The sequence below is a fragment of the Eutrigla gurnardus genome (genome assembly GCF_963514095.1).
Source record: "Eutrigla gurnardus genome assembly, chromosome: 17".
Classification (NCBI taxonomy): domain Eukaryota; kingdom Metazoa; phylum Chordata; class Actinopteri; order Perciformes; family Triglidae; genus Eutrigla; species Eutrigla gurnardus.
The window spans coordinates 18,829,807-18,851,406 of record NC_139928.1 but is presented as its reverse complement, the minus strand read 5'-3'; the positions used below and the strand labels follow the sequence as shown (position 1 = coordinate 18,851,406).

Genomic DNA, 21,600 nt, shown 5'->3' with positions numbered 1-21,600 from the left:
ATAAAACCGCTAACGTTAGCTAACCGTTGTAAAACCGGTTGTTTTGACCGTAAATACCAGAATAAAACCACCAATAAAACAGTCGGAGTGAGCCGGCTGTGCGGTGAATCAAATAACGTTTTTGGCGCGTGATATTTAGTAGACTAACAAAAATCAACGAGTAGAAAAATAAATGCGTGCAAGTACAGTATTGTGAAAAAAGATCGGACGACCATTCGTGTAACACAACACCGGGCTCACTCCATAAGCACATCCGGGTCATTCGTGAAAAGTCTGATGCAAGCTTCGACGCAGCCCTTGTAACGGGAGCTCCGCCCACTTATCAAACTGTGACACATCGGCTATTTTAGCGTCGGGGGGAGAAGAAGGACTTCATGTGTGTCTGAACACAGTGACTAATACCGTCACAACCACGCGCACCCCAAACTGTTTGTGTTGCCCAACAGTACGAACTTCAAAGTCATTTAAAAAGATAATTAAAAGAAAAATCAACTAATCTTTCAGATTTCAGAAGTTGGAAGTGTTGTCGTATGAAAAACAACTTCAAAATTACTTGAGTATACATACTTTAAGATCAGTAGGTCGTATAAAAGTACACACCCAAGAACTAATTCAAAATCTTTTTTTTTTCCATTGACAGCCCTGATGTCACTGATGCTGTATTCAGTTCCTTGCGCCATCTAGTGGTTGAAGGGAAACATGACAACTGAGTGGCGTTCAGCGGCCGGAAATCCTCCTGTTTGACCCCAGACACAGTTCAAGTGGACAGAAACACGATCTGTGTGTCGACACGAAGAGATTTACAACATCAGCAGACAGAGTCAACACCTGCTACACACACAAATGTGAGAGTCTTAACAAAAACACTGACTTTAAGGCCAGTTTCACAGCACTGAGGACCTTTTCTAGTTTTATCATGATAGGAACATCTATCATTTAAATTATTATAATATTCATACATTTTCTGTGTGTGTAGCGTCAGCAATCCTGTATTCTATAATGACAATAATAAAAACATTTAAATGCAGGACGAAGAGAGATTCCACTCAGATGACACATATTTTTAACAAACTTGATTTTTTTTCACAATCAATTATAAAGCAAAACATATTCAACACATTTGTACAATGTCACAACATTTTCAAAGCACAGAGAAGGTAAATACATAATTGCATCTGTTTAAAAAACATCATATCTCTGCAATCACAGTGCACTCTGATACGGCATGACAAAAAAGGTCCCAATTCCAATAAAAGAATAATTACTGTAGTTGAAGAAATGGTGAGATTAAAAACACTGTAAATCCACATACTTCTAAAAAGTAATCCCTAGTTCAGACCACTTTTACTAAAAAGTCAAAAGTGCTTTGGTTTTCTGGATGAACTTATCTTTCCACAGATTTGATAAAAATATTATTTATCAAAAACATTGGCACATTTATCAAATACAAGGCTTTTGTTTTGTGTTCGTGCTTCTTTTGGTCCTGAAGGAAATTCTAGAGTTGGTCAGAAAGCAGCTGTAAACAAAACAGCTAAAGTTGAAGTGGTTAATACCACTTTAAAACCTCCACAGTGTCGTTTGATGGTTGGTCTATAAAAACACACGGTCCCGCCTCGCTCACACCTCAAGACAAGTTTAAAAACGTACAAAAAACATCATGCTAAATGATTTGTTTTGGTCTAACCTGAGATGCTGTATAGAGTATTATAAAATGCAAATATCGCTGGTTACCACGCAAACATTCGTCTATTACAAAGACCTTAAATGATGCTTCTGTGGCCTTCGACATCGTAAACCGAACAAGAGTAAACATATTCAGTTTCCTGACCTATAAAGTGAATCTCAAGCACACATTTTTGACACTAAAACCCTTCTTTAAAAATGTGCCTCAAATGAGATTTCAATGTATGAAACCGCTCCTTAATCCTTAACCTCTTCTGGGATTATTGTACAAATCATCAATTATGCTACTTATATTACTGATAAACAAAAAACAGTTTGAAAAAGAGAAGTAACTCTAACCGTGGTTACCATGGTAACCGACTGATGGAGCATAATCCTTCTAATATTGGAGCTCATACGTTCATATTTCTGAGTGAGCCGGATCTCGGTTCAGCTGAGTTTGAAAAAGAGTTTTTTTAAAAATAAGTTGCATATAGTGTGAACGTGTTTTAACAGCATTTTAGTGGTTAAATCTACGCCACTTGTCTTCGCCCCATGTCTGAATGTTTCTGTTCTACGTGGTGATGGACCTGCTCCTGCTCTTCTCAGCTTCGGCCCTCTCCTCCTCGCTGACGGCCCACGGCTGGAGCTTCCCGCTGCCGAATACCGTGTAGACCAGAGCGCCGCCGAAGTTGATCCCAGCTGCTACCCAGAACACCTTCCTCCAGCCGGCCAGGGTGTGCTGCCAGCCAGAGAAGGAGCGTGTTACCTCAGTGTGTTTTACTGTATATCTATACATCTATATGTCTATCTATGTGTCTGCACATCAGCAGAGTGGAGAGAGTGAAGTGAACAAGGCGACTGGAGGTGAAAAGCTCATTTAATCGATGATGGAAGAGTCATCAATTAAATTAGTTTGTCTTAAAACAAATGACTCTTTTGTTGTGAGTTTTTATTCAAATTATTTCTGGTTTTCTGGGGAAAAAAAGCCCTTGAAGATAAATTATAAGTGGGGGAGGAAGTATTCAGATCATTTACTAAAGTAAAAGTACTGCATTGAAAATGTTACTTAAGGAGTATAATCAGGAAAATGTACCTAATGTACTTGATTTAAAAGTAAAAGTACTCAATGCAGGAAAATGTCCCCTCTGACCTGATTTAATATCCTCCTTCTCATAATAAACTCAACTAAATTTAAAATTCCGCTTCACTTTAATTCAGAGAGAACAAAACTGATCTTGCATACAAATATACATCTTACATATTAAAGACTATCTGTTGTTACCCAATCATTCGGTTTCAGAGACTTACATCCTCGGTGAAGTACCCGGTAGCGATGGGGGCCAGGACTCCAGGAATGGTTCCGAAGGTGTTGGTGATTCCTAGAAGGAACCCGGCATACCTTCAGGAGAGAGGGAGGGAAAGAACGGTCTTCAGTGTTTATTTAAATACTAACACACTGAACGAGTAGTTAGTAGAATCATTTCATTCTAATTTAAATATTTGTACACGTGTTCTATATGCAACTGTGTTGTTCCCTTCATTTCTCTTTCATATCTTTGTAAACTTCTTTCAGGTTATCCACATTGGACGACGACCCCGTGGGCTTCTGGGAAGTCGAGCCCTAATCCTACATGTGGGGGGAGGCGGACGGAAGCACCCACCGAGGAGCGATGTCTATTTGGTTGATGAAGACTCCGGAGGCGGTGATCCCTCCAATGGTGGTGGAGAGCGTGAGGAAGGTGACGGTGAGGATGTGGCTGCAGCCGGCGTAACTCACCGCCACGAGGAACGCCGCCGCTGTCAGCAGACCTGCAGAGATGACAGACCAGTACACGGTGAGAAGACATCACTGGTGTCACTGGCTAGCTTTGTCTTTAGTCTAACACTGAGGACTGAGTGTGTATCTGGATATTTGTGTCAACTTTTTAATACCGAGTCTGACCAGATGAGGGCAGCATTGCACCATTCAATCTCTGAGCCATAGAGACCTTTTGATTTTTTTTCTTTTCTTCTTTTAATTAATTAATTTTTCCTTATCTATTCTACTTACTAACAGAAAAGGCAATATTTAAACATCCAAATACATAAAGAAAATGAAACAATACAATTACCTTTCCTTTTGGAGTCAGAATTTGTAATTAAATTTGTTTCTGAAAAATATTTACGTCTGGCCGATGTTCAAATCGACCAGAAATCTCCTGCCATAAATCTTTTTCAGAAATCAGAATTAATTATTTATATTTATAATAATATATTTATATTTATAATTATTTATACAAAAGTATAATGTCTCAAAAAAAGGAAATCCAGAGAAATATTTCGACCTTGGTGTTAACGACCATCGTTTGTATTAAAAATGTGAAACAGAAGAAAACAAATTCAGAGTGAGAAGCAACTTTTAATGACCATGACCTTTACTCTCAAAGTCACTCAACCTGAACTAGCTTCAAGTTTTAAAACTTCACTTTTAGATAAGCATGCACTTTTGTTATAAGACAGGAACAAAATGTAGATCCGCTGCCTGGTTCACCGCTGAGCTCGCTTCTTTATTTTATTCTAGAATCAAAGCATGAGCTCTGCTCCTTGTTATAGATAACTTATAGACTAAATAAGTGCAATATTTCTGTCAGAAAAGCAAAACATAGATTCAGCAAACACTCCTAACTTCAGATTAATGACAAGCGTAAACATGAGGTTGTAAATGTGTGACTATGAGGTCAAAACTTACTTCCAGCTTTGTTTCACATCCACACTATGTGACCAGTGTGGGTTGGTATAAAAAGAGCTGCACACTTTGTGCCACAGCCAAAACAATAACTTCCTTAACTTCCTCTTGAGCTCCATCCCTCGTCCTGTTCCACCGCCTACAGAAGCAATAGAGGAGGTAAGAGGAAACGTTTACCTGTCAGTGTGAAGAGCTTGCGTACGACGGTGATGCTGAACACCTTCCTCTCGATGAGGAAGTCGGCTACGACGCCCGACAGCACCGAGACCAACCAGGCACCGAGGTACGGCAGAGCGGAGAGGAAGCCATTCTGGACGGAGACGGAGGGATTTCCTTTCAGTTTTTTTTACAGCTAATCTCACATTCTTTTGCATCATATTTTGTGTGAAACCTCACCGACTGGAGGTCAAAGTGCATGATGACGTTCATGTAGGTGGGCAGGGAGGTGAGCAGAGTGTAGTAGGACCAGTTTGCACACATCTGGGTGATGATGATGGCCCACAGAGGGACCGACAGCAGCATGGGCAGCAGGGGCACGGACCAGCCATGACCCGTACCCTGCAGAAGAACGCCAACGTCGTTAGAAAAACACCACACACACGTAAAGAAACACAAAATACTGATTCATGTTTCACGTTCACCTGAGACCCGATGGAGTTTATGATGTAATCTCTCTCCTCGTCGCTGATTCGACGGTGGGTGCGAGGGTCATCTGACACAAAAATAAACCAAAAGACTGCCCAGAGGCAACCAGCACCCCCTGAGACGGAGAGAGAGAGAAAAATACAGCAAAAACGACAACATTTTTAGTTTCTTGCATATTAATGAATGATATCAGATACAGAATTTAGGTTCTGCATGTTTAAATGTCTTATTATTGTGCAGCATCGACCATCCTGGCATCTTTCCTGTGAGAGAAGACTCTTGGGAGCATTATTAGGGGCTATTCTTCAATAAAAGGAGGAGGAAGGAGCAGAATTTATAAGAAATTAAATATGTTTATCCACTGTTTTATGACCACAAAACATGGGTTAGCAATGAGGTGAGGACACACATGTGGACACAGCTGAGTGAGCGGTCTACGGTTTGTCGTGACGTCTGTGAACGTTGCATCTGGGTTTCCCTCCCTCACCACAGAGGTAGAAGACGGCGGGCCAGCCTAAGGTTTGACAGATGTAGCCGGTGAGCGGCAGGGCCACAAAGGCCCCAAAGTTGGCCCCAGATCCAGACAGCGTCATCAGGCGGGAGCGCTCCAGAGGAGGAGCCCACCGAGCCCACATGGACATCATGGCGGGGAACGTCACGCCCTGGAGACACGTGGAGAGAGAGAGGGAGACAGGCAGCCAGGCAGGCTGAGAGTGAGACGGAGTGGCAAGCAGCAGCATGTTTGTCTTTATTTAGAATGAAGATGTGCAGCAATCCAAGGTTTGAAACGTTCCCTCTGCTGTCAGAAGTGATTAACCAGCTTACCTCCCCGAAGCCCTCCAGGGCTCGTAGTGCAAAGAGCCAGTATGGACCCATGCTGGCAGCCAGAGGAGTGAGCAGCGTGAGGCCAGCAGTGCCCAGCACACCCAAACCCATGAAGATGCTCCCCCCGTACTGGCCGGACAGGTAGCCGCCTGGGACCTGAGTGCACAGGTAGCCGAAGAAGAAGGCTCCCAGCAGCCAGCCCTGAGTCTTGGAGTCCCATGGGTACTGGGGGACCTGGGACAAGAGGAGGGAGAGAGGGAGGGTTTTTGGTAAATTTGACATAACAAACTGACATGTTATCTTGTAGCGGCTCCTTATCAGTCCTTTTTGTTCAAACACACGTTGTAACATGTTTCAGAGTTAAAAACAAGCATGCTCGTTACCCCGTCAGGTTGAGGGAAAGTGTCGCTGGTGTTTTGCAACCCTCCTGGCTGTGGACAGGCGTTGATTACGGAACTGTTCAGGGCTGGTCTGGGGTCAGTGCTATTCACCATGGCTACCATGGCGACACTGAGGTTGACGCGGAGGCCGTAGACCACGGCGAACCCGAAGAACATCAGGATGGCCAGGTTGAGGCGAGCCGAGCAGCACACGGGAGGGACTGTCCACGAAGAGTACAATGATTTTTACATGATTCAGGTGTTCTGTCCCTTTAAGGGTCAACTCTAGCTTGCTCAGCATTTTTGTCTTTATTTTAGCAGCATCATCAGTTTTACTGCAGTAATTCGACGGTCAGCTACCTCATTAAGATTTTACGTAACAGATGAGGTAATCTCTAACCAGAGCTGCTGATGCGTACATAACTCCAGAATAAAAAAGTAGTAAAGTACATAGCAAGCACAACCGCTAAGGTACTACTTCACTCAGATGAGGACCTAACTTCTATTTTTAGCTCTTACTTTATCGGCAATGATACGTTGTGGTTTCTTTGTTTCCTTCTTTTGACAAATGTACTTATTGTAAGTCGCTTTGGACTTTGGCGTCTGCTAAATGACCTAAATGTAAATGTACTGTAAAAACAATATTATTTTGACATGTTGGAATAGAGAATGTTGCACCGGAGGTTGTGTTAAATACGAATATAAACAGAGCTGCAATGATTAGTGGATTGACAGACAATTAAGCAGCAACGATGTTTAATTTCATCGTTAAAGTAAAAATGAGTTAATATTATAATAATTTTGGGCCGGTGGTCAGACCAAACAAGACAAGTCATGACGTCACCGTGGGATCTGGGAAACTGTGACGTGTGAATAGTAATTTCCTCTGCTATGAAGATAAACAGACCTGCATCTCTCTCGACGAGGGGTTCATTGTCCTCATCCAAAGGGGCCGAGTTGATGGAGCAGCCATTTGGTCGCTGCATTGCATTCAGCAAACCCCGGAAGCATGAAGTGGTTAGAATGATGTCACAGAGCCATGGTGTCTACGAAACCTGCTGGACAGGTAGTTACTGTAGGTAGGCATGAGCTAAATACATGTCATGCAAAAGTAAATAGAAGAAGACATTTGGCACAACACATAAATGAAACAAGTTTCAGCAAACCTGCAACTTACAAGCGTTGCTGGTCAGAATGGATCGACTGCAGGGCGAGGAAGAGAGATGATGATGATGAAGCTCAGAGTGAGTTTTTCTGAACAGGACCTGTGAACAAGAAATAAAAAGTTCAGATAATAACACGCTTCTTGTTGACATTACCTTTAAAAGGTGGTATTTTCAACATTTTCTGACATTTTATACACGAATAATGAAGAAATAATCAAACATAATAAGCTCTAATAGGGAAGTTAAACGTCTGGGTGGGAGTCCCCACCTTCACACGCAGAGAGTAATATCTCCACAGGGCAATAGTTCTGAGTCAGTCAAAGCTGACTCATTGTTCTGAGTTTCACTTCTCACAGCTGTTTAGCTTTGATGGCAGAAAAGTGACGACACATGATGTAGCTGGCAGCAGAAAACTGACTTTTCAGGAACTGAGAGAAGAATACTTGTGTGTAGCATGTCTGTGCGTTTCCAACGTGACCCATTAGGTTTTCAGGGGGTTGGAGCTGGTCGAGAACTTCTCACAACAGCAGCTGATAATATACCGCGTTATCACAGTACATGACAGGACAAGAATATGTAGCAGCTGGTCTGAGGTTTACACATCAATAAACAGTTACAACGGTGAATGAACTTTTGAATATATCTGCAGTTCATCCGTCCAATCCATCTTATTGAGTTTCATAAGTCGAGTCAATGCTTGTTGTCTGAGGAATGTCAACTACTTTGAACCGAACTCATCCTAAGCAAACGGCTTTCATATGCATTTTGAAATTTACCAAATCAATTTAACAATCGAAAGATGGGCTTTTCTAAACGTTTTCATATTTTATTTACACAACATTTTAAAATTGTACTGATTTCTTACAGATATTGATAAGATGGACCAGCAAATCATGCATCCCTTACATATTGTGCTTTGTGGCAAGTTTTTGACATTCCCATGTGACGCATATCTGCCTGTGAGTGTCTGTGTGACTACGTATGTGTGAGCCTGTCATGAGATCCTCAGAGAAACGGCTTAATTCACTTCTTTGTCCCACACAACTGATGTATTATATTATTAAAATGCTGATAATAATAATACTGGCATTGATTAAAAAAAATGTGGATTGAATCCTACATCCAAGAATAATTACTCTATATAAATTTTAATTAACTGGTAAGTGATTTCTATTGTAATGATAAATAAAGGTGGACCAGAGCAAAGCAATGTTATTGAATTAGTTATTTCAAAGGCTAAGAGTGTAAATAACATTATGATATGAAGAAGAGACATATGAGTAACTCATCTAGTAGCTTTAACTGGCAGATATTTGATCACAAATGGTGGATAAATAATGTAAAATGCAATGTAATGTGAAATAAAAGACAATAACAACACATAATAAAACAAGTGGAAAATAAAGTGCAATATGTATTGTCTTATAACTGACAGAGACACATGTCAAAAACAGCCTATACTGTCTATAACGTATAACATTGTTATTATTATAACATTTTAAGCTAGTTTAGCATCAAATAATCCTGAGTGTCTTCGTGTCTGTTAAGTGCAATAACACTGTATAGGTCTATGAATGTTAGCATAACACCACAGAGGACTAAAAGTTAACCTGTAAACCTGAACAGTATATAACTTAGCTCGTTCGTTAACTAGTTAGCTATAACTGCTGTAACGCTATTATTGTTAAACGACTTTTCAGGGTATTTCGTCGAATAAATCCTACCTTGTGAAAGGTTTTGAAGACACTTGGTTAAGGCAGGATGAAGCGAACATGCACCATGTTTGTTATATGTGATTGTGTCTATATCTGAGCCGGCGAGACGAGCTGTGTTGCTGTTTTTCTCACACAAATGCTCATATGAGCGAAGCGTAGGGGGAAACGCGGATCTACACAACACTGGAGTGGCTGTGCTTCATTTTAGACCGCGCAGTCGAGACAGCGCGCATGTTCTGTAAATCAACCGGATGTGACGTCGGGCCGCACGACTGCCCCGCCCTAGTCACTTGCTCAAGTTACAACAGTTAGCTTGTAAAAAGTACAAAAAAAAAATACATTAAAAAAATTAAAAATATATTTTCACTGGTGTTCCGTCGTGCTTCTGCATTTAATTAGGTTATTTAACAAATTAAAGTTAGTCGAGGAGAAATTATTTGTTAGCCGTTTTGCTGTGTTGTTATGGTAACGATTCCACATCCGGTGTGTCGAAGCAAACATACAGCCCAGCCACTTGGTCACCGAACTAGCTGTCGCATTTTAAGGCACCCGTAAATTACACAGCTATCGTCGCATCCATGGCACATTACAGAGTGAGTATTCGGTGACGTACTTTCCGCAACGTAGCTGTTGATTATTTTTGACGCTGTAAATGCGATATTTCCTGGTGTGAAGAGTGTGCTAGCTTAGCTAGCATCATAGAAATGTGTCCACCGGCGGCTTGTTAGCATGAAGCGAACAGTGAACTCGCCTCAAGCGGAGGCGTCTACTTATTAATGCACAATTATTATTTAAAGATCAAACCAGTCAGACGTGTGCTGCTACCTTGTGTGTAACGTCAAGTAAAATATCGGTGTTTCAGGCCTCAGAATCGAAGCGGGAACAATTTAGAAGATACCTTGAAAAGTCTGGAGTCCTGGACACTATAACAAGCGGTGCGTATATACAAGCATTTCAGACACCTTGTTGAATTGTGCAAACCCACTTACATTCACTTACTTTTCAGTGCTGCTTCCTGATCATGTCGTATCTCTTTTTGCAGTCTTGGTGGCACTTTACGAAGAGACAGACAAGCCTGACAATGCACTGGAGTATCCCTTTTTTTTCTCGTTTGTGCAGCTAATAAATGAGTATTTGTGCCTGAGTAAACTGCAGCTGAGTGAAGAAACATGGTGGTTCCTCCCTGTTGTGCCAGCACTTGAGCTAACATGGCATCAGATATGGGAAAGACTCAGTTTATGCCCTTTTTTACACGTCACTTTAACCTGTAAATGCAATGTCATCCATTTGAGAACAGGAGATTATGTAAACTTTTGTCTGGACCTAGTAAGATTTCCACTGTTCTCCATAGTTAGAGACTAAAGCGTAAAGCTAAAGCTGGACAATTGAGATCAGCAAGGCTGCAGTTTATTGTGCTCTGGTGTGTTCCTGTCATTCTTGACACCCTGAATATTACAGTATACATGCAGTACATGGAACAGAATACTTGTATTAATCCACCAGGAGCTAGTTCTTGAGAGATGATGATATGTTTACTCGTAGAAGTGATTGTTTTCTTCACATGATATCTCCTAGAGCAGGGGTGTCAAACTGATCCAGTAAAGGGCCGTGTGGCTGCAGGCTTTCATTCCAACCAAGCAAGAATACACCTGACTTGACTTATTCACCTACCTGATTTGCCTTCACACCTTGATTGGTTGGATCAGGTGTGTTCTTGCTTGGTTGGAATGAAAACCTGCAGCCACACGGCCCTTTACTGGATCAGTTTGACACCCCTGTCCTAGAGGGAAACCAGTCACTGTCGTTGTTGTTCTTTGGCCTTCGTTGACCCATCTGGCTCGGTTAAAATCACACATATCTGTAGACTGAATTGTGACAACACATGTTTTTTCACCTTAACCGTGGGCCCAGTTTCATAAAGCTTCACCTTGGTGCGGCTTGTCCAGAGACGACAGAGGCCGAGACTCTTCGCATGGAGCTGTCTGACCTACAACAGAAATGCAACCTCCTAATGGGGGAGAACAAAGAGCTGAGGAACAGGGTGAGATGCTGGTGCAAGTCTGAACGTCCTGAAAACCACAACTGCCTGTGGTTGAGTGTGCTGCTCCGACGGTAACCTCTAACCTCTCATCAATATCATTTTCCAGCTGATGCAGTACGAACCTTCACCCGACGAGGGATCAGCAGAGTAGAGGGTGACGAAGAAAAGGATTTTGGAAGAATATATAAATGTTTATCATATAAGGGATGTACAGTGAATATTAAATCACTGCTATTTTTTGTTATATAATGAGAAGCAACTCCTGCTTTGTCATAAATAAAAATGCTTTTAGCATCAGTCATTCCCTTGATGTTCCTCTATTTCCAATCATTATCATGCAGCTAAATACATAAATAAATAATTACTAATACATTTTTTTAGAATGGCCTTTAATTTTTCAAACACTTTATTTGATATCATCTGTATAACTGAGTGAGAAATTATCATAAAAAAGCAATAATTCAGAGGTCGCTGCTTATGTACCCGAAGCAAAATTAAAGTCTGGTGAATGACAGCACAGTTAAGACCATTTTTATTAATAATAACAGCATTCATCACTTATTTTCCATCTTGACGGCAGTCTTCAAAACTGGGTATTTTTTATGTTTAATGTTCTTACTGTAGAACTTCCAGCCCGGATCGGAATAATTGAGACAGCGTCACTGATTTGAAAGCTTTCCGGTTGCGTAACAGCACGTTGTGACCTGAAACAACATTATAGATCCTTAGTTTAGTTTTCCATTCCCCTCCGGTCATTCAGACAGAGTCAAATCATTAAATGTCCATCTGTATCTCTAACAGACCTGCTAATGTATGAAAGTCTCCTGTGGTCTGACCACCTGTTAAAATCTGAAAAGCAGATGTTGGATTGCAGAGTTACATCTCAGTATGATTGGAAAAAAGGCAGTTCTTTGGAGTCAAGAGCAGAATCCCCATTGCAATGGATGACAAAGGCCTTTAGTGCTTGTTTTAACGTCTTTTAAAGGACTTTAAATGTGTGAAAAGTACACACATATTTCTGTTGCCACGTTGGCGAGCACACAGTCTGTCTTTATATCTGCAGATCTGTTGGAGCTCTCCTGCTGCTGCCACTGCTCGCCGCTGACACTCGGCGGTTTGGAGAGGAGGCGGTGGGGCTGTTGCTCTCCCGGCTGTGGCGAGATACCGAGCTCAGCTCCCCTGCAGAGTCCGGGCTCTGCGACCTGTTTGGTCTCTTAAGATCTGACTTGGAGAGCATCCTCGCCCGGGGTCCCACACAGCTGCTACGTAGCTTCACGCTGTTGTTCCCGTGGTAGGAGTCTCCACTGTCCGAGCCGTTCCCCTCCACCAGAGTGGAGCAGTTCCACGGTGGACTGACCCTCCGTGACTTCCTCACGATGCCGGACAGTGTTGTGCAGGAGGAGGTGTCTGCGACGGGGAGGGTGGGGTACTCAGACCTGGCACGCTCCATGTCCTCATGGTGGGGTGAAGATGGTTCTTCTGGCTCGTCCTGTTTGTCTGCAGGAGGAGAACGCGTCTCGCTGCTGGTGTTGTTGGAGTTGCTGTTCTGCTCCGTGGGGCTCGGCACTCCCTCCTTGACGTCCTTGTGGCCGTCCGGCTTCGCACCGGGGTCCCCTTTTATGGGGATGAAGGCCGAGGAGGTGTTAAGAAGAGGGTAGGTGGGCCCGTTGCCCTGCTTCTCCAACAGCAGTGTGTATCCACAAGGCGCCGTGGGGATCGTAGTCTTGCGTCCAACAGACGTGCCGACGCAAACCTGATGCACAACCGAGTTCTTTTTTGACTTGTCGACATAATAATCGTCAAGATCGGCCTTCAGGTGCGGGTAGTAGTCCAGGATGCCCTTCTTGATCTTCTTGAATCCCAGGTGCATTATCTCAAGAAGGCTGAGGAAGAGGGACAGGCAGGCGATCCCTTGCATGAACACCATGAAGACGGTTTTCTCGGTGGGCCTGGAGACGAAGCAGTCTACCACGTTCGGGCACGGCTCCCTTTCGCATTTGTAAAGAGGGTGTAGGCGGTGTCCGTAGAGGAAGTACTGGCACGTCATGAAGCTGACCTCCACCACCGAGCGAGTGACGATGTGGACCAGGTAGGTGCACAGCAGAGAGCCCCTCAGCGGAGCCTTGTTGAGCTTGCCCTGCTCCAGCTGCTTCATCTCCTTCTCGATCCTCTTCCGCATCTCCACCAGCTCCACGTCCAACGCCTCCAGCTCCCGGCGGAGAGCCACCTTCTTGCAGTGGCGCTCCTTCTCCAGAGCTCGCAGCTGGTAGATGGCGTGGCCCATGTACACCAGGGAGGGCGAGGACACGAAGATCACCTGCAGCACCCAGTAGCGTATGAGGGAGATGGGGAAGGCCTGGTCGTAGCAGACGTTGCGGCAGCCGGGCTGGTCGGTGTTGCAGATGAAGTCCGACTGCTCGTCGTTCCACACGTCTTCTGCTGCGACGCCCAGCACCAACATCCGGAATATGAACAGGATGGTCAGCCAGATCTTGCCCACCATGGTGGAGTGGATATGGACCTCCTCCAAGATCCCACCGAGGAAGTTCCAGTCTCCCATTGTTACAGCAGTGCTGTGAAGAATGCGGACAGAAAGTCAACGTTAGGATTGATAATGAAGCCAGACAGATGAATGCTGGACTTTAGAGGCCGATGATGGTATTGATATCTAGGAGTTTTAAAAATCTGATAATGATGCTGATAGGCTGATATATACAAACCTTTTTAAAGGGTTGTGATGTGGCGTATGAGTGCCACTGTCGGTAAAAAATAAGTAAATTATGGTGCTCAAGAAAAATATCTGGATATTCATTGAGAATAAAGATGGAGTTTGTGAGTTATATCTTGATAATGAATCACGTAAATCTAAAAAATTGTACATTTTCTTGGAACATTACCCCCCACCCCGCGGTTCCCTAATTATCTTTTTCATCCTGAACAATGGCCTTAATATACATAATACAGGAAGACTTTACAGTCTAAAAATCGCTTTGCTGTGCTCTCTGGTGGATGAACTACGTAACTGACACACTAACTCATTTCTCAACTGTAGTCTCTGGTTACTTATCGGTCGATGAAAACTGATATATTCGCCTGCTTTTTTTTGTTTTTGTCACATTTCTTTGCAAATGAGCTGATGGAAGAGGTGAACAGGTAATACTGAAACTATTCTACGTCTGAAACCCAGTGGTCCAAAGTAACTAAGTACATTTACTCAGTTTTGAGCTGCTTGTACTTCACTTGAGTATTTCCATTTTATGCCACTACATTATAGAGGGAAATATTGTACTTTTTAATGCACGATTTAACAATCAAATATCAATCAATAATTGTAATCCTTGAAGTAATTCATAAGGTTATTCAAAACTGTGTGAATGTTTTGCTGCAACAATAGAATAAAAATGCACTCTGTATCAAGTTCATATATTCAGCTCACCACAATAATTATGTAAAACAAATAATCAAATGTTAACTTACCTTTCATGTTGGATAAGAAAGGTAACAATAAAGGCCTTTTGTAATAATGCTGCTGATGCTGCTGAACACAATCCTACAAGCACATCTTCATCTTCTTCATCCTCCGTTCACATCGGGAGGATTTCAGACTCCGATGTTGGTGAAAACTGGACACTAACAGATGCTCTGCCCCGCCAGGCTCTCGTCGTTCACAACTTATAGCCTGGGAAAGACGAATCAATAGCGTTGCCATGCTGTTGCCATTTACCTTGCAGCAGTATGACTGGAGCGACTGCCAGCTCTGCTATTCATGAAGGGTGAAATGTGTTACAAAAATATTTTAGAGGCTCATTTTGAAGCTCTATTTGCAGTTTGTCTCGTTACATTTTCATGTTTAATTATACATGCTGAATATGATATTCCCCATTAAACTGAGTGATCATTCACACAGAACAGGGTTCATAACCCACTCTGGAAAACAAGACACATGTACAGCGAATCTTCTGTTAAACTGACCTGAAATATCACTCTGAGCATCGTCTCCCACTTATCTTGATCAATTTTAATAAATAACCAAAAATTGTATCATAATTTCCAAGAGCAAGTAAACATCTTCAAATTGCTTTTTGTCCAAAAATAAACAAATCTAAAGATATTAAGTTTCCTACCATCATTAGACTATCATTTTACACTTTTGTTTAAAAAAAATGATTGTAGATGTGATTGTTTCAGGTGTTTTAGCCGTTTTGAAAGAATAAGCACTTTATCACAGTTATTACAGACTGCATGTTTGTATGCATTTAGGGGGGAGCAGTGCAGGAATTGAACCAGCAACCTCTGTCTGCAGCCCTGCTGTGATCACAGCTCGGTCATATATACGGTTTATATTCTGTATTTGTAACCAACGGTGTACTTTATACCAGCCCGTTTACGTACAGTCACACATCAAGCCTCCCTTCTACCATTGTACTTGTTTAATCAATCTGATTTTCAATACAGCGATCAATGGGGCACGTCCGATTTCATACATGGTTGCTTTTTCACTGAATCTAATTTAAGTTGTTCCTCCCAGCTACTGATCCATTAAAAGGAAATCAATGTTCATGGCTGGACTGGTCTGTTTTCCATGCAGATGACTGATTCCAGATCTTCTAATACTGAATTTTCTCCTGAGGTTTTCACCATTTTTGTCTCCTTAAATTCCCCCAAATAAGTTCGGCTAAAAGCTACAAGCAGAGTTGACAAACTGAAGGCCACGTCGTTTTCTGTATACCGTGTTATCCATTTATTACTGAAATTACAGTTTGCTTCCTACTAAAGATAGAAGATGGGGAGAATAAAACATGCAGTGACGGGATTCATTCTGAGAAACCATCAACACAGTCGTGCAAACACCTACGAGAACGTTTTGTTCCTCCTCTCACAACTGAAATTTGGACAAATGTTCCACAAAAATAAAATACCTTTTGAAAAAGAGGTCTAATCTCACAGAAAACACCACAGAATGGAAACAGATTAATGTACATTTCAAACAGATTAAAGTCACTGGTCGACAACATCTTACACTTAAGGACCGCAGCAGCGTTTCTGTGCGTTTCCCCTCAACACTCGTACGCTTGATGCCACTGCTGATCGTTTCCCGACAGACACGCCGAACGTTTCTTTAAAGGGTTTTCCTCAACATTTTCTCAGGATGAAAATCATTGACTTGTAGAGATTTAAAACTTGAATGTCAAGTCTAATCTTGTTTTCAGTAGTTGCGGGTTAATACAGTGCACTTTTCAATTCAGTCTGCTTCTTGACAATATGGGGACTAGAATATGAATCATATTGTAAAATAAATGAAAACACCTGTGGCTGAAAGAAGGGACGAAAAATCTCTGGAGAAAGGTCAGCAGTAGAGTTAAAAGTACGTTGTTATAAATGTGATAAAATGCACAGAAACGCCGGTTTGGTTCGCCAACAGACTGGATTCATTTTAAAATACTGAACGTTCATTTTTGCAAAAATGGGTGCATAGGGTTTAGAAAAAAAAGCATCAGTCACTGTATATAAAAAAGACAAATATTCCTGGCGGACTACCACTGAACACAGAAACCGGACTGTCTCGTATTTCTATCGGGAAAACTCACCAATACAATTTTAGAAAACCAAACGGAAGGACCTTCTTGGTTCTTAATATGGAGCCGCGAAAACTAGCTTTCTACAAATGCTTCAGTGGATGTTACATTCATGTCAAAACAAACATTTCTTGACAAATCAACCAACTCTGGTGCAGCCGACGCAACGACGGATAGAAGCGGGTACTTTCCTAACGTCCTCCTGTCTTGCGTCCGGCCCAGGATCGGGACCGAGAGCGTGAACGGGAGCGGGACCTCGATGCGGACCGGGACCTGGAGCGGGACGCGGAGTGCGTCCGTCGCACTTCTTCCTCGGCGTAATGCGAAGTAGACGCTGGGTTCGCGTTTTCTCGCGGGGATGCGGATTTGGAGCGTGACGTCACTCTGGGCTCTCTCCGAGGTCTCTGCCTGTATCTGAAGACACACAAGGAGACCATTTAGACACTTAAATTAAATGACGAACACTTTCACTCCTACGACAAGTCTGTCCAGGAAATGTGTGCACTAATCCAGAGAGCACCATGACCAGGACAGAGAGTAATGGATGCAAACACAGTCAAAGACAAGTTGTACCTTTCGTCCTCACGGCTCCTGCTTCTTCCTCCATACACCCGTCCACGAGACCTGAAAGCAGACACGAAACGTTTATGTTCCTGTTCAACAAGTGTGAGGAAGGAGTCTGCTGAAAGTGAAAACTCACTCGCGAGGGCTCCCGGATCGTCTGCGATGGCGATCGAATGAAGGACTGCGTGATCTGTATCTTTCGTAGCTGCGGCTGCGTGAACGTCTGCGCCTGCCGTCTCGATCGTGGTCGTCGTGTCGGGAGGATCGGCCCGGAGAATGTTCCTTTGTCTTCATCTGGTTTGGTGCTGGGGAAAAAAAAACAATGATGAGAAAGAGGGTCAGAGCTCAGAGTAGAAAACAGAATTAACAAAATCCCACAAGTACACCGTTGTTGGTAGCTCCTCCGTAACATTTACTTACATTTTAGATTTGAAAAATTAAAAACTTACTCTTTCTGTCCCCCTGGGCAAACTGGATTTCAATCTGCCGGCCACAAACCCACTTCCTGTCCAGGCTGTGAAGAGCATCCTCTGCATCCCGCACATCCTCAAATATGCTGGGTGGTTAAGGTTTTTTTGTGGAAAGAGGGATTCCGAACATTCATACAATATTTTCGTTCAATTGTGTGACCTCAATTATAAGACAAAACAGTTTATAATAAGTGAAAATGACATATTACTTTATATTGTATAGCAAGTGGAAAACAACAACAAACAAACACACCCTCTGTTGATTTTTGTAGAGATAAAAGATGAAGCAAGTTTTTCAAACATCAAATTATTGTCTGAGGGATCAGGACTACAAATACAACAAATCACAACACATTAAATGGTTGATTAAATTGCTTTGATTCACGTTAAATATGTCATTGATGTCACAGGGAAAGCTGATTTTGTTGCCATGTCAAATTTGTGGATTTGTCTTGTGAGGATACAAAATGATTCAGACTTGTTACCTTTGCCCATGCTTGACTTTGAACTTCATCTTGATCTTTACACTCTTTAATCGACTCCCACAGGGACTCGGGTTTCCCGCTCGCCTTTTCCTCTTAAACCTCTTTTCTTTTCCCAATTCTTTGCCGCCATATCCAAGCTTTGTCTCCGTTCCCTTTTCCTCTTCATGCTTTACTTTCTCTTTTCAACCTTTTCCCTCCCTCTGATCCTGAAGGTCTGTGTGACTTGTCTTTACTTCTACTCTACACGGGTCTTTGTTACTCTTTGTGGCCGGTTCCACAACTGGATGCTTTTACATTTTCTGAAGCAATAACAGAGAAATATGTATGTTAGATATTCAATCAAATTATTTACAAGAGAGGAAAAAAAAAACACACGTAACAAAAACACATCTTCTCTGCTGTAAAGGAAATGTAAAGGTTTTTGTTAGCAGGAACACAAACAGTAAAAACTCATTGGGAAAGGATATTGAATGTATGCAAATCCTCTTGGTCGACGTGTATAGAAGTCAAGTGGGATGTAGACATCCACTACGGGCCCATAGCGACCAAACTCACGCCGCAAATCCTCAGGCCTGAACACCGTAAATACAAGTACGACTCAATGATCATCACGGGCAACTCTAGCTCCATTATCAACCTGTAACAACAGCTGAGAGGGCAGCTGATGCAAGGGCTAAAAGGGACAGTTCACCACAAGACAGAATTATTTTACCTCTTTGTTTCTAGGAGGTAGTAGTTTTTGTTTGTGGTGAACTGACCCTTTACATATACTATTATTCAACATGCATGTCAATGTAAAACCCCCTAACAAGTCTTCAACTTCACAAAAGCAGATACATGATAAATGTTACAGAAATGAAGGGAAAAACAGATTAAAATGAGCACACATACAAGATAAGAAACATAATCTTTCAACACTGGGCAGCTTTTGAAAATATGCAATAAGATATAAGTATTGCAGTCAACCTCAAATATATATCAGGCACAAATAAAGTGGTTTTGAATTGTAAATGATATCCTGTTTAAATCGAGTTTTATCTACTGTAAATTGTGAGATTGATACTGTAGTCATGGCTACGCGCGTAACCGTTAAAAACACGTTAGACGTAACACGTAACGGTTAAATGGTTAACGGAAGTCCAACGTAAGATGGGCTTGTAAATAAATAAGTCCAACCAACTTATTCAACAAGTTTAATCAGCTTTTAACTTCAAATCTCCAAAACATGTTCTGCAGCATTGTTTGAGTTAGCAAGCTAACGTTGCTACGCTAGCGAGCGTTCGGTTTATTTCTAAAATGAAAACGCGGGGAAGAAACGAACAAAAATACTATTAAATTAAATCTTAACAAAGACATGTGTTTTAAAACTTTTATAGGAGCTGCTGCTGATTAATATTTCAAACATAAACGCGGGCATCGAGACTCCTACGAGAAGGCTAACCGTAGCTGCTAAGCTAGGTCTGCTAACGTTAGCTAGCATTAATTTGAGTTAGTTAGCGTCAATAGATGCTCAGTGGTTTTCATCTTAAAGTAGACTCACCTGGATTCATCGGAGATGTTTCTGACGAACAAAGACGTGTTTGGGGGCCTCATGTATTTGGCCATAAAGTTACACTCACTTAGCAGAAGAAATGTTTGAGGGCAAGGGAAATCTGCAGTGAGAAAAAATATCTGAGGCGCATGCGCACTAACATAGCCTCCTGGTAGTACTTCCTCCCGAACAAAAGTCGGTTAAATAGTCAGAGCGCCCTCTGCCGTTTAGCTCAAGAAGTAGGAGATTTATCACAATCAATGAATCACACAAAACTTTGTATATATTTTATATTTGTATATATATTAACATATATTTGTTAAGAAACCAAAGCAGCCAGACAAATATAGTGGAGTGAAAAGTATATTTACCTCTGATATATAGTGTAGTAGAAGTCTAAAGTAGAATAAAATGCAAATACTCAAATAAAGTACAAATAACACACATTAACTTAATTACATTTCACCACTGAATAAAACAAACATGTTACTTTATTTCAGTTTTATTTCCCCCCATTGTGTTATTTCCACATGAGTGCCTGTTTGAAGCTGATCAGGTCTCCGAGGCACCAGCAGCCGTGGATCAGGTCTCAGAGGCATCAGCAGCCGTGGATCAGGTCTCAGAGGGACCAGCAGCCATCAGGTCTCAGAGGCACCAGCAGCCGTGGATCAGACTCGTTTGCTCCTGCTGATGAAGGTTATGGGGCCAGCAGTGACGGTCTGGAAACGTGAGGAAGCAGAGACAGAAAAGAAACAGTTAATTCATGTTTCTTTCTAACACACAATCCCTCGTCTTCCTTAAAATAATTAAAGCCACTGACCTCCACCATGTCGTCCCCTTGGATCTCTCGGATGGAGGTGAACTTTTCGGTCTCGGCTATCAGCTTCCCGTTCTCCTCTCTGACGGTGCACTGATGAAGAACAAAAACACTGCATGGGAAAGTAGTTCTCAATCCTTTTTGAGCCTAAACCCTCTTTGTTAGTCAAGGGGGAAAAAACATGACGCCTGAGTCCTCAATCAAGCAAATAAAAAGGCAAGTTACAGAAGTTTAGACATAAATCTCTCAGACTATATTGATGGTGAGTGTCATATTTCAGAAGACATGACCTTCTCTCCTGGAAAAAATGCATCCATCCACCACAGATGTCCATTATTAACATTATGTCTGAACATTTAAAGGAAACATGGCCTCATGAATCTAATTCTTCTAATATTACCTGCTGACTGAAGTCTACATAGATCTCTGAATGTTCTCAGGCTCATATTTTCACATCATCAGCTCACGTACAACCATCACGTCTTCTCTTCTGTGCTGTGAATTACCTTAAACTTCCTGCCGTCTGCAGCAGCTATCTCGGTCTCCTTTCCGATGGTGAACGAGTGGACTTTGGTGCAGATGGGATTCTTCATTGTGTAGGTGAAGTCCTTGCCCTTCTGCTCAATCACCAACACCGGTTTGACTTCCTTTCGCATTTTGACCACCATCTCAGGTGCACCTTGAACACACATTTAACACGAGAATACGACGCATACACACACAAGCAAATAAACCCTTTAAATATGACGATCTTCTTACCTACTGCCTTTAAGAAACCCTCAAGGTTTTCCTCAGAATAAACTTTCCAGGTGCCGCTGAAGTCCATGTCTGCTTGCCGGAGGATGTTTGTTGTTCTGTGTCGTCGTGATCCCATCAGATACACTGCTGGTTGACACGTTGGGGACTTGAAACTCCCTGTTATTCCAGAGCCGATGGACAGAACAACAGATATGAGGTAACGTGTAGATGAAATGTGACACCTGATGCCAAGATGT

General features: G+C 42.2%; 5 protein-coding genes across 7 annotated transcripts; 1 reads left to right on the top strand and 4 right to left on the bottom strand.

The window, feature by feature from the left end:
* Positions 1-1,040: 1,040 nt before the first annotated feature.
* LOC311028409 (sialin) lies at positions 1,041-9,276 on the bottom strand. 2 transcript variants are annotated; one of them, XM_084032962.1, is made up of 12 exons: positions 9,131-9,276; positions 7,418-7,505; positions 7,148-7,298; positions 6,244-6,461; positions 5,861-6,094; positions 5,523-5,697; positions 5,032-5,150; positions 4,787-4,948; positions 4,568-4,700; positions 3,327-3,474; positions 2,974-3,064; positions 1,041-2,404 (listed from the first exon to the last, which is right to left on the bottom strand). In XM_084032962.1, the coding sequence occupies exons 3-12, from the start codon at positions 7,224-7,226 to the stop codon at positions 2,237-2,239; spliced, it is 1,527 nt and encodes a 508-aa protein (XP_083889088.1). In that variant the 5' UTR covers positions 7,227-7,298; positions 7,418-7,505; positions 9,131-9,276; the 3' UTR covers positions 1,041-2,236. The 2 variants fall into 2 exon arrangements, with proteins under 2 accessions (XP_083889088.1, XP_083889087.1); XM_084032961.1 differs by having other exon boundaries at positions 7,148-7,295.
* Positions 9,277-9,565: 289 nt separating this feature from the next.
* On the top strand, positions 9,566-11,676 carry mycbp (MYC binding protein). The gene is made up of 5 exons (XM_084032974.1): positions 9,566-9,714; positions 9,984-10,056; positions 10,164-10,212; positions 11,033-11,162; positions 11,269-11,676. The coding sequence occupies exons 1-5, from the start codon at positions 9,700-9,702 to the stop codon at positions 11,311-11,313; spliced, it is 312 nt and encodes a 103-aa protein (XP_083889100.1). The 5' UTR covers positions 9,566-9,699; the 3' UTR covers positions 11,314-11,676.
* A 126-nt stretch (positions 11,677-11,802) lies between these two features.
* On the bottom strand, positions 11,803-14,792 carry gja9b (gap junction protein alpha 9b). 2 transcript variants are annotated; one of them, XR_014598720.1, is made up of 3 exons: positions 14,640-14,792; positions 11,966-13,735; positions 11,803-11,866 (listed from the first exon to the last, which is right to left on the bottom strand). XR_014598720.1 is itself a non-coding variant. In XM_084032963.1 (2 exons), the coding sequence occupies exon 2, from the start codon at positions 13,720-13,722 to the stop codon at positions 12,214-12,216; it is 1,509 nt and encodes a 502-aa protein (XP_083889089.1). In that variant the 5' UTR covers positions 13,723-13,735; positions 14,640-14,792; the 3' UTR covers positions 11,803-12,213. The 2 variants fall into 2 exon arrangements, 1 of the variants encoding a protein (XP_083889089.1); XM_084032963.1 differs by having other exon boundaries at positions 11,803-13,735.
* A 1,100-nt stretch (positions 14,793-15,892) lies between these two features.
* srsf10b (serine and arginine rich splicing factor 10b) lies at positions 15,893-19,927 on the bottom strand. Its single transcript, XM_084032976.1, has 6 exons — positions 19,798-19,927; positions 18,725-18,829; positions 17,752-17,855; positions 17,439-17,607; positions 17,312-17,362; positions 15,893-17,152 (listed from the first exon to the last, which is right to left on the bottom strand). Exons 1-6 carry the CDS (start codon positions 19,860-19,862, stop codon positions 16,930-16,932), a joined length of 717 nt encoding a protein of 238 aa, XP_083889102.1. The 5' UTR covers positions 19,863-19,927; the 3' UTR covers positions 15,893-16,929.
* A 498-nt stretch (positions 19,928-20,425) lies between these two features.
* On the bottom strand, positions 20,426-21,446 carry fabp10b (fatty acid binding protein 10b, liver basic). Its single transcript, XM_084032973.1, has 4 exons — positions 21,365-21,446; positions 21,112-21,284; positions 20,609-20,698; positions 20,426-20,507 (listed from the first exon to the last, which is right to left on the bottom strand). The coding sequence occupies exons 1-4, from the start codon at positions 21,429-21,431 to the stop codon at positions 20,457-20,459; spliced, it is 381 nt and encodes a 126-aa protein (XP_083889099.1). The 5' UTR covers positions 21,432-21,446; the 3' UTR covers positions 20,426-20,456.
* Positions 21,447-21,600: the final 154 nt, after the last annotated feature.

Coding starts and splice junctions, on each gene's coding strand:
- LOC311028409 (XM_084032962.1), bottom strand. CDS start 7,226: ATGCAGCGACCAAATGGCTGCTCCATCAACTCGGCCCCTTTGGATGAG. Junction 4,949..5,031: donor TAAACTCCATCGGGTCTCAG/GTGAACGTGAAA, acceptor GTTCTTCTGCAG/GGTACGGGTCATGGCTGGTC. Junction 3,475..4,567: donor CAAGCTCTTCACACTGACAG/GTAAACGTTTCC, acceptor TCATCTCTGCAG/GTCTGCTGACAGCGGCGGCG.
- mycbp (XM_084032974.1), top strand. Junction 10,057..10,163: donor CCTGGACACTATAACAAGCG/GTGCGTATATAC, acceptor CTCTTTTTGCAG/TCTTGGTGGCACTTTACGAA. Junction 10,213..11,032: donor AAGCCTGACAATGCACTGGA/GTATCCCTTTTT, acceptor CCGTGGGCCCAG/TTTCATAAAGCTTCACCTTG.
- gja9b (XM_084032963.1), bottom strand. CDS start 13,722: ATGGGAGACTGGAACTTCCTCGGTGGGATCTTGGAGGAGGTCCATATC.
- srsf10b (XM_084032976.1), bottom strand. CDS start 19,862: ATGGCCAAATACATGAGGCCCCCAAACACGTCTTTGTTCGTCAGAAAC. Junction 18,830..19,797: donor AACATCTCCGATGAATCCAG/GTGAGTCTACTT, acceptor TACGGTGTTCAG/GCCTGAGGATTTGCGGCGTG. Junction 17,856..18,724: donor AGAGGATTTGCATACATTCA/ATATCCTTTCCC, acceptor ACCACCCAGCAT/ATTTGAGGATGTGCGGGATG.
- fabp10b (XM_084032973.1), bottom strand. CDS start 21,431: ATGGACTTCAGCGGCACCTGGAAAGTTTATTCTGAGGAAAACCTTGAG. Junction 21,285..21,364: donor GGGTTTCTTAAAGGCAGTAG/GTAAGAAGATCG, acceptor TGTGTGTTCAAG/GTGCACCTGAGATGGTGGTC. Junction 20,508..20,608: donor AAGGGGACGACATGGTGGAG/GTCAGTGGCTTT, acceptor TCACGTTTCCAG/ACCGTCACTGCTGGCCCCAT.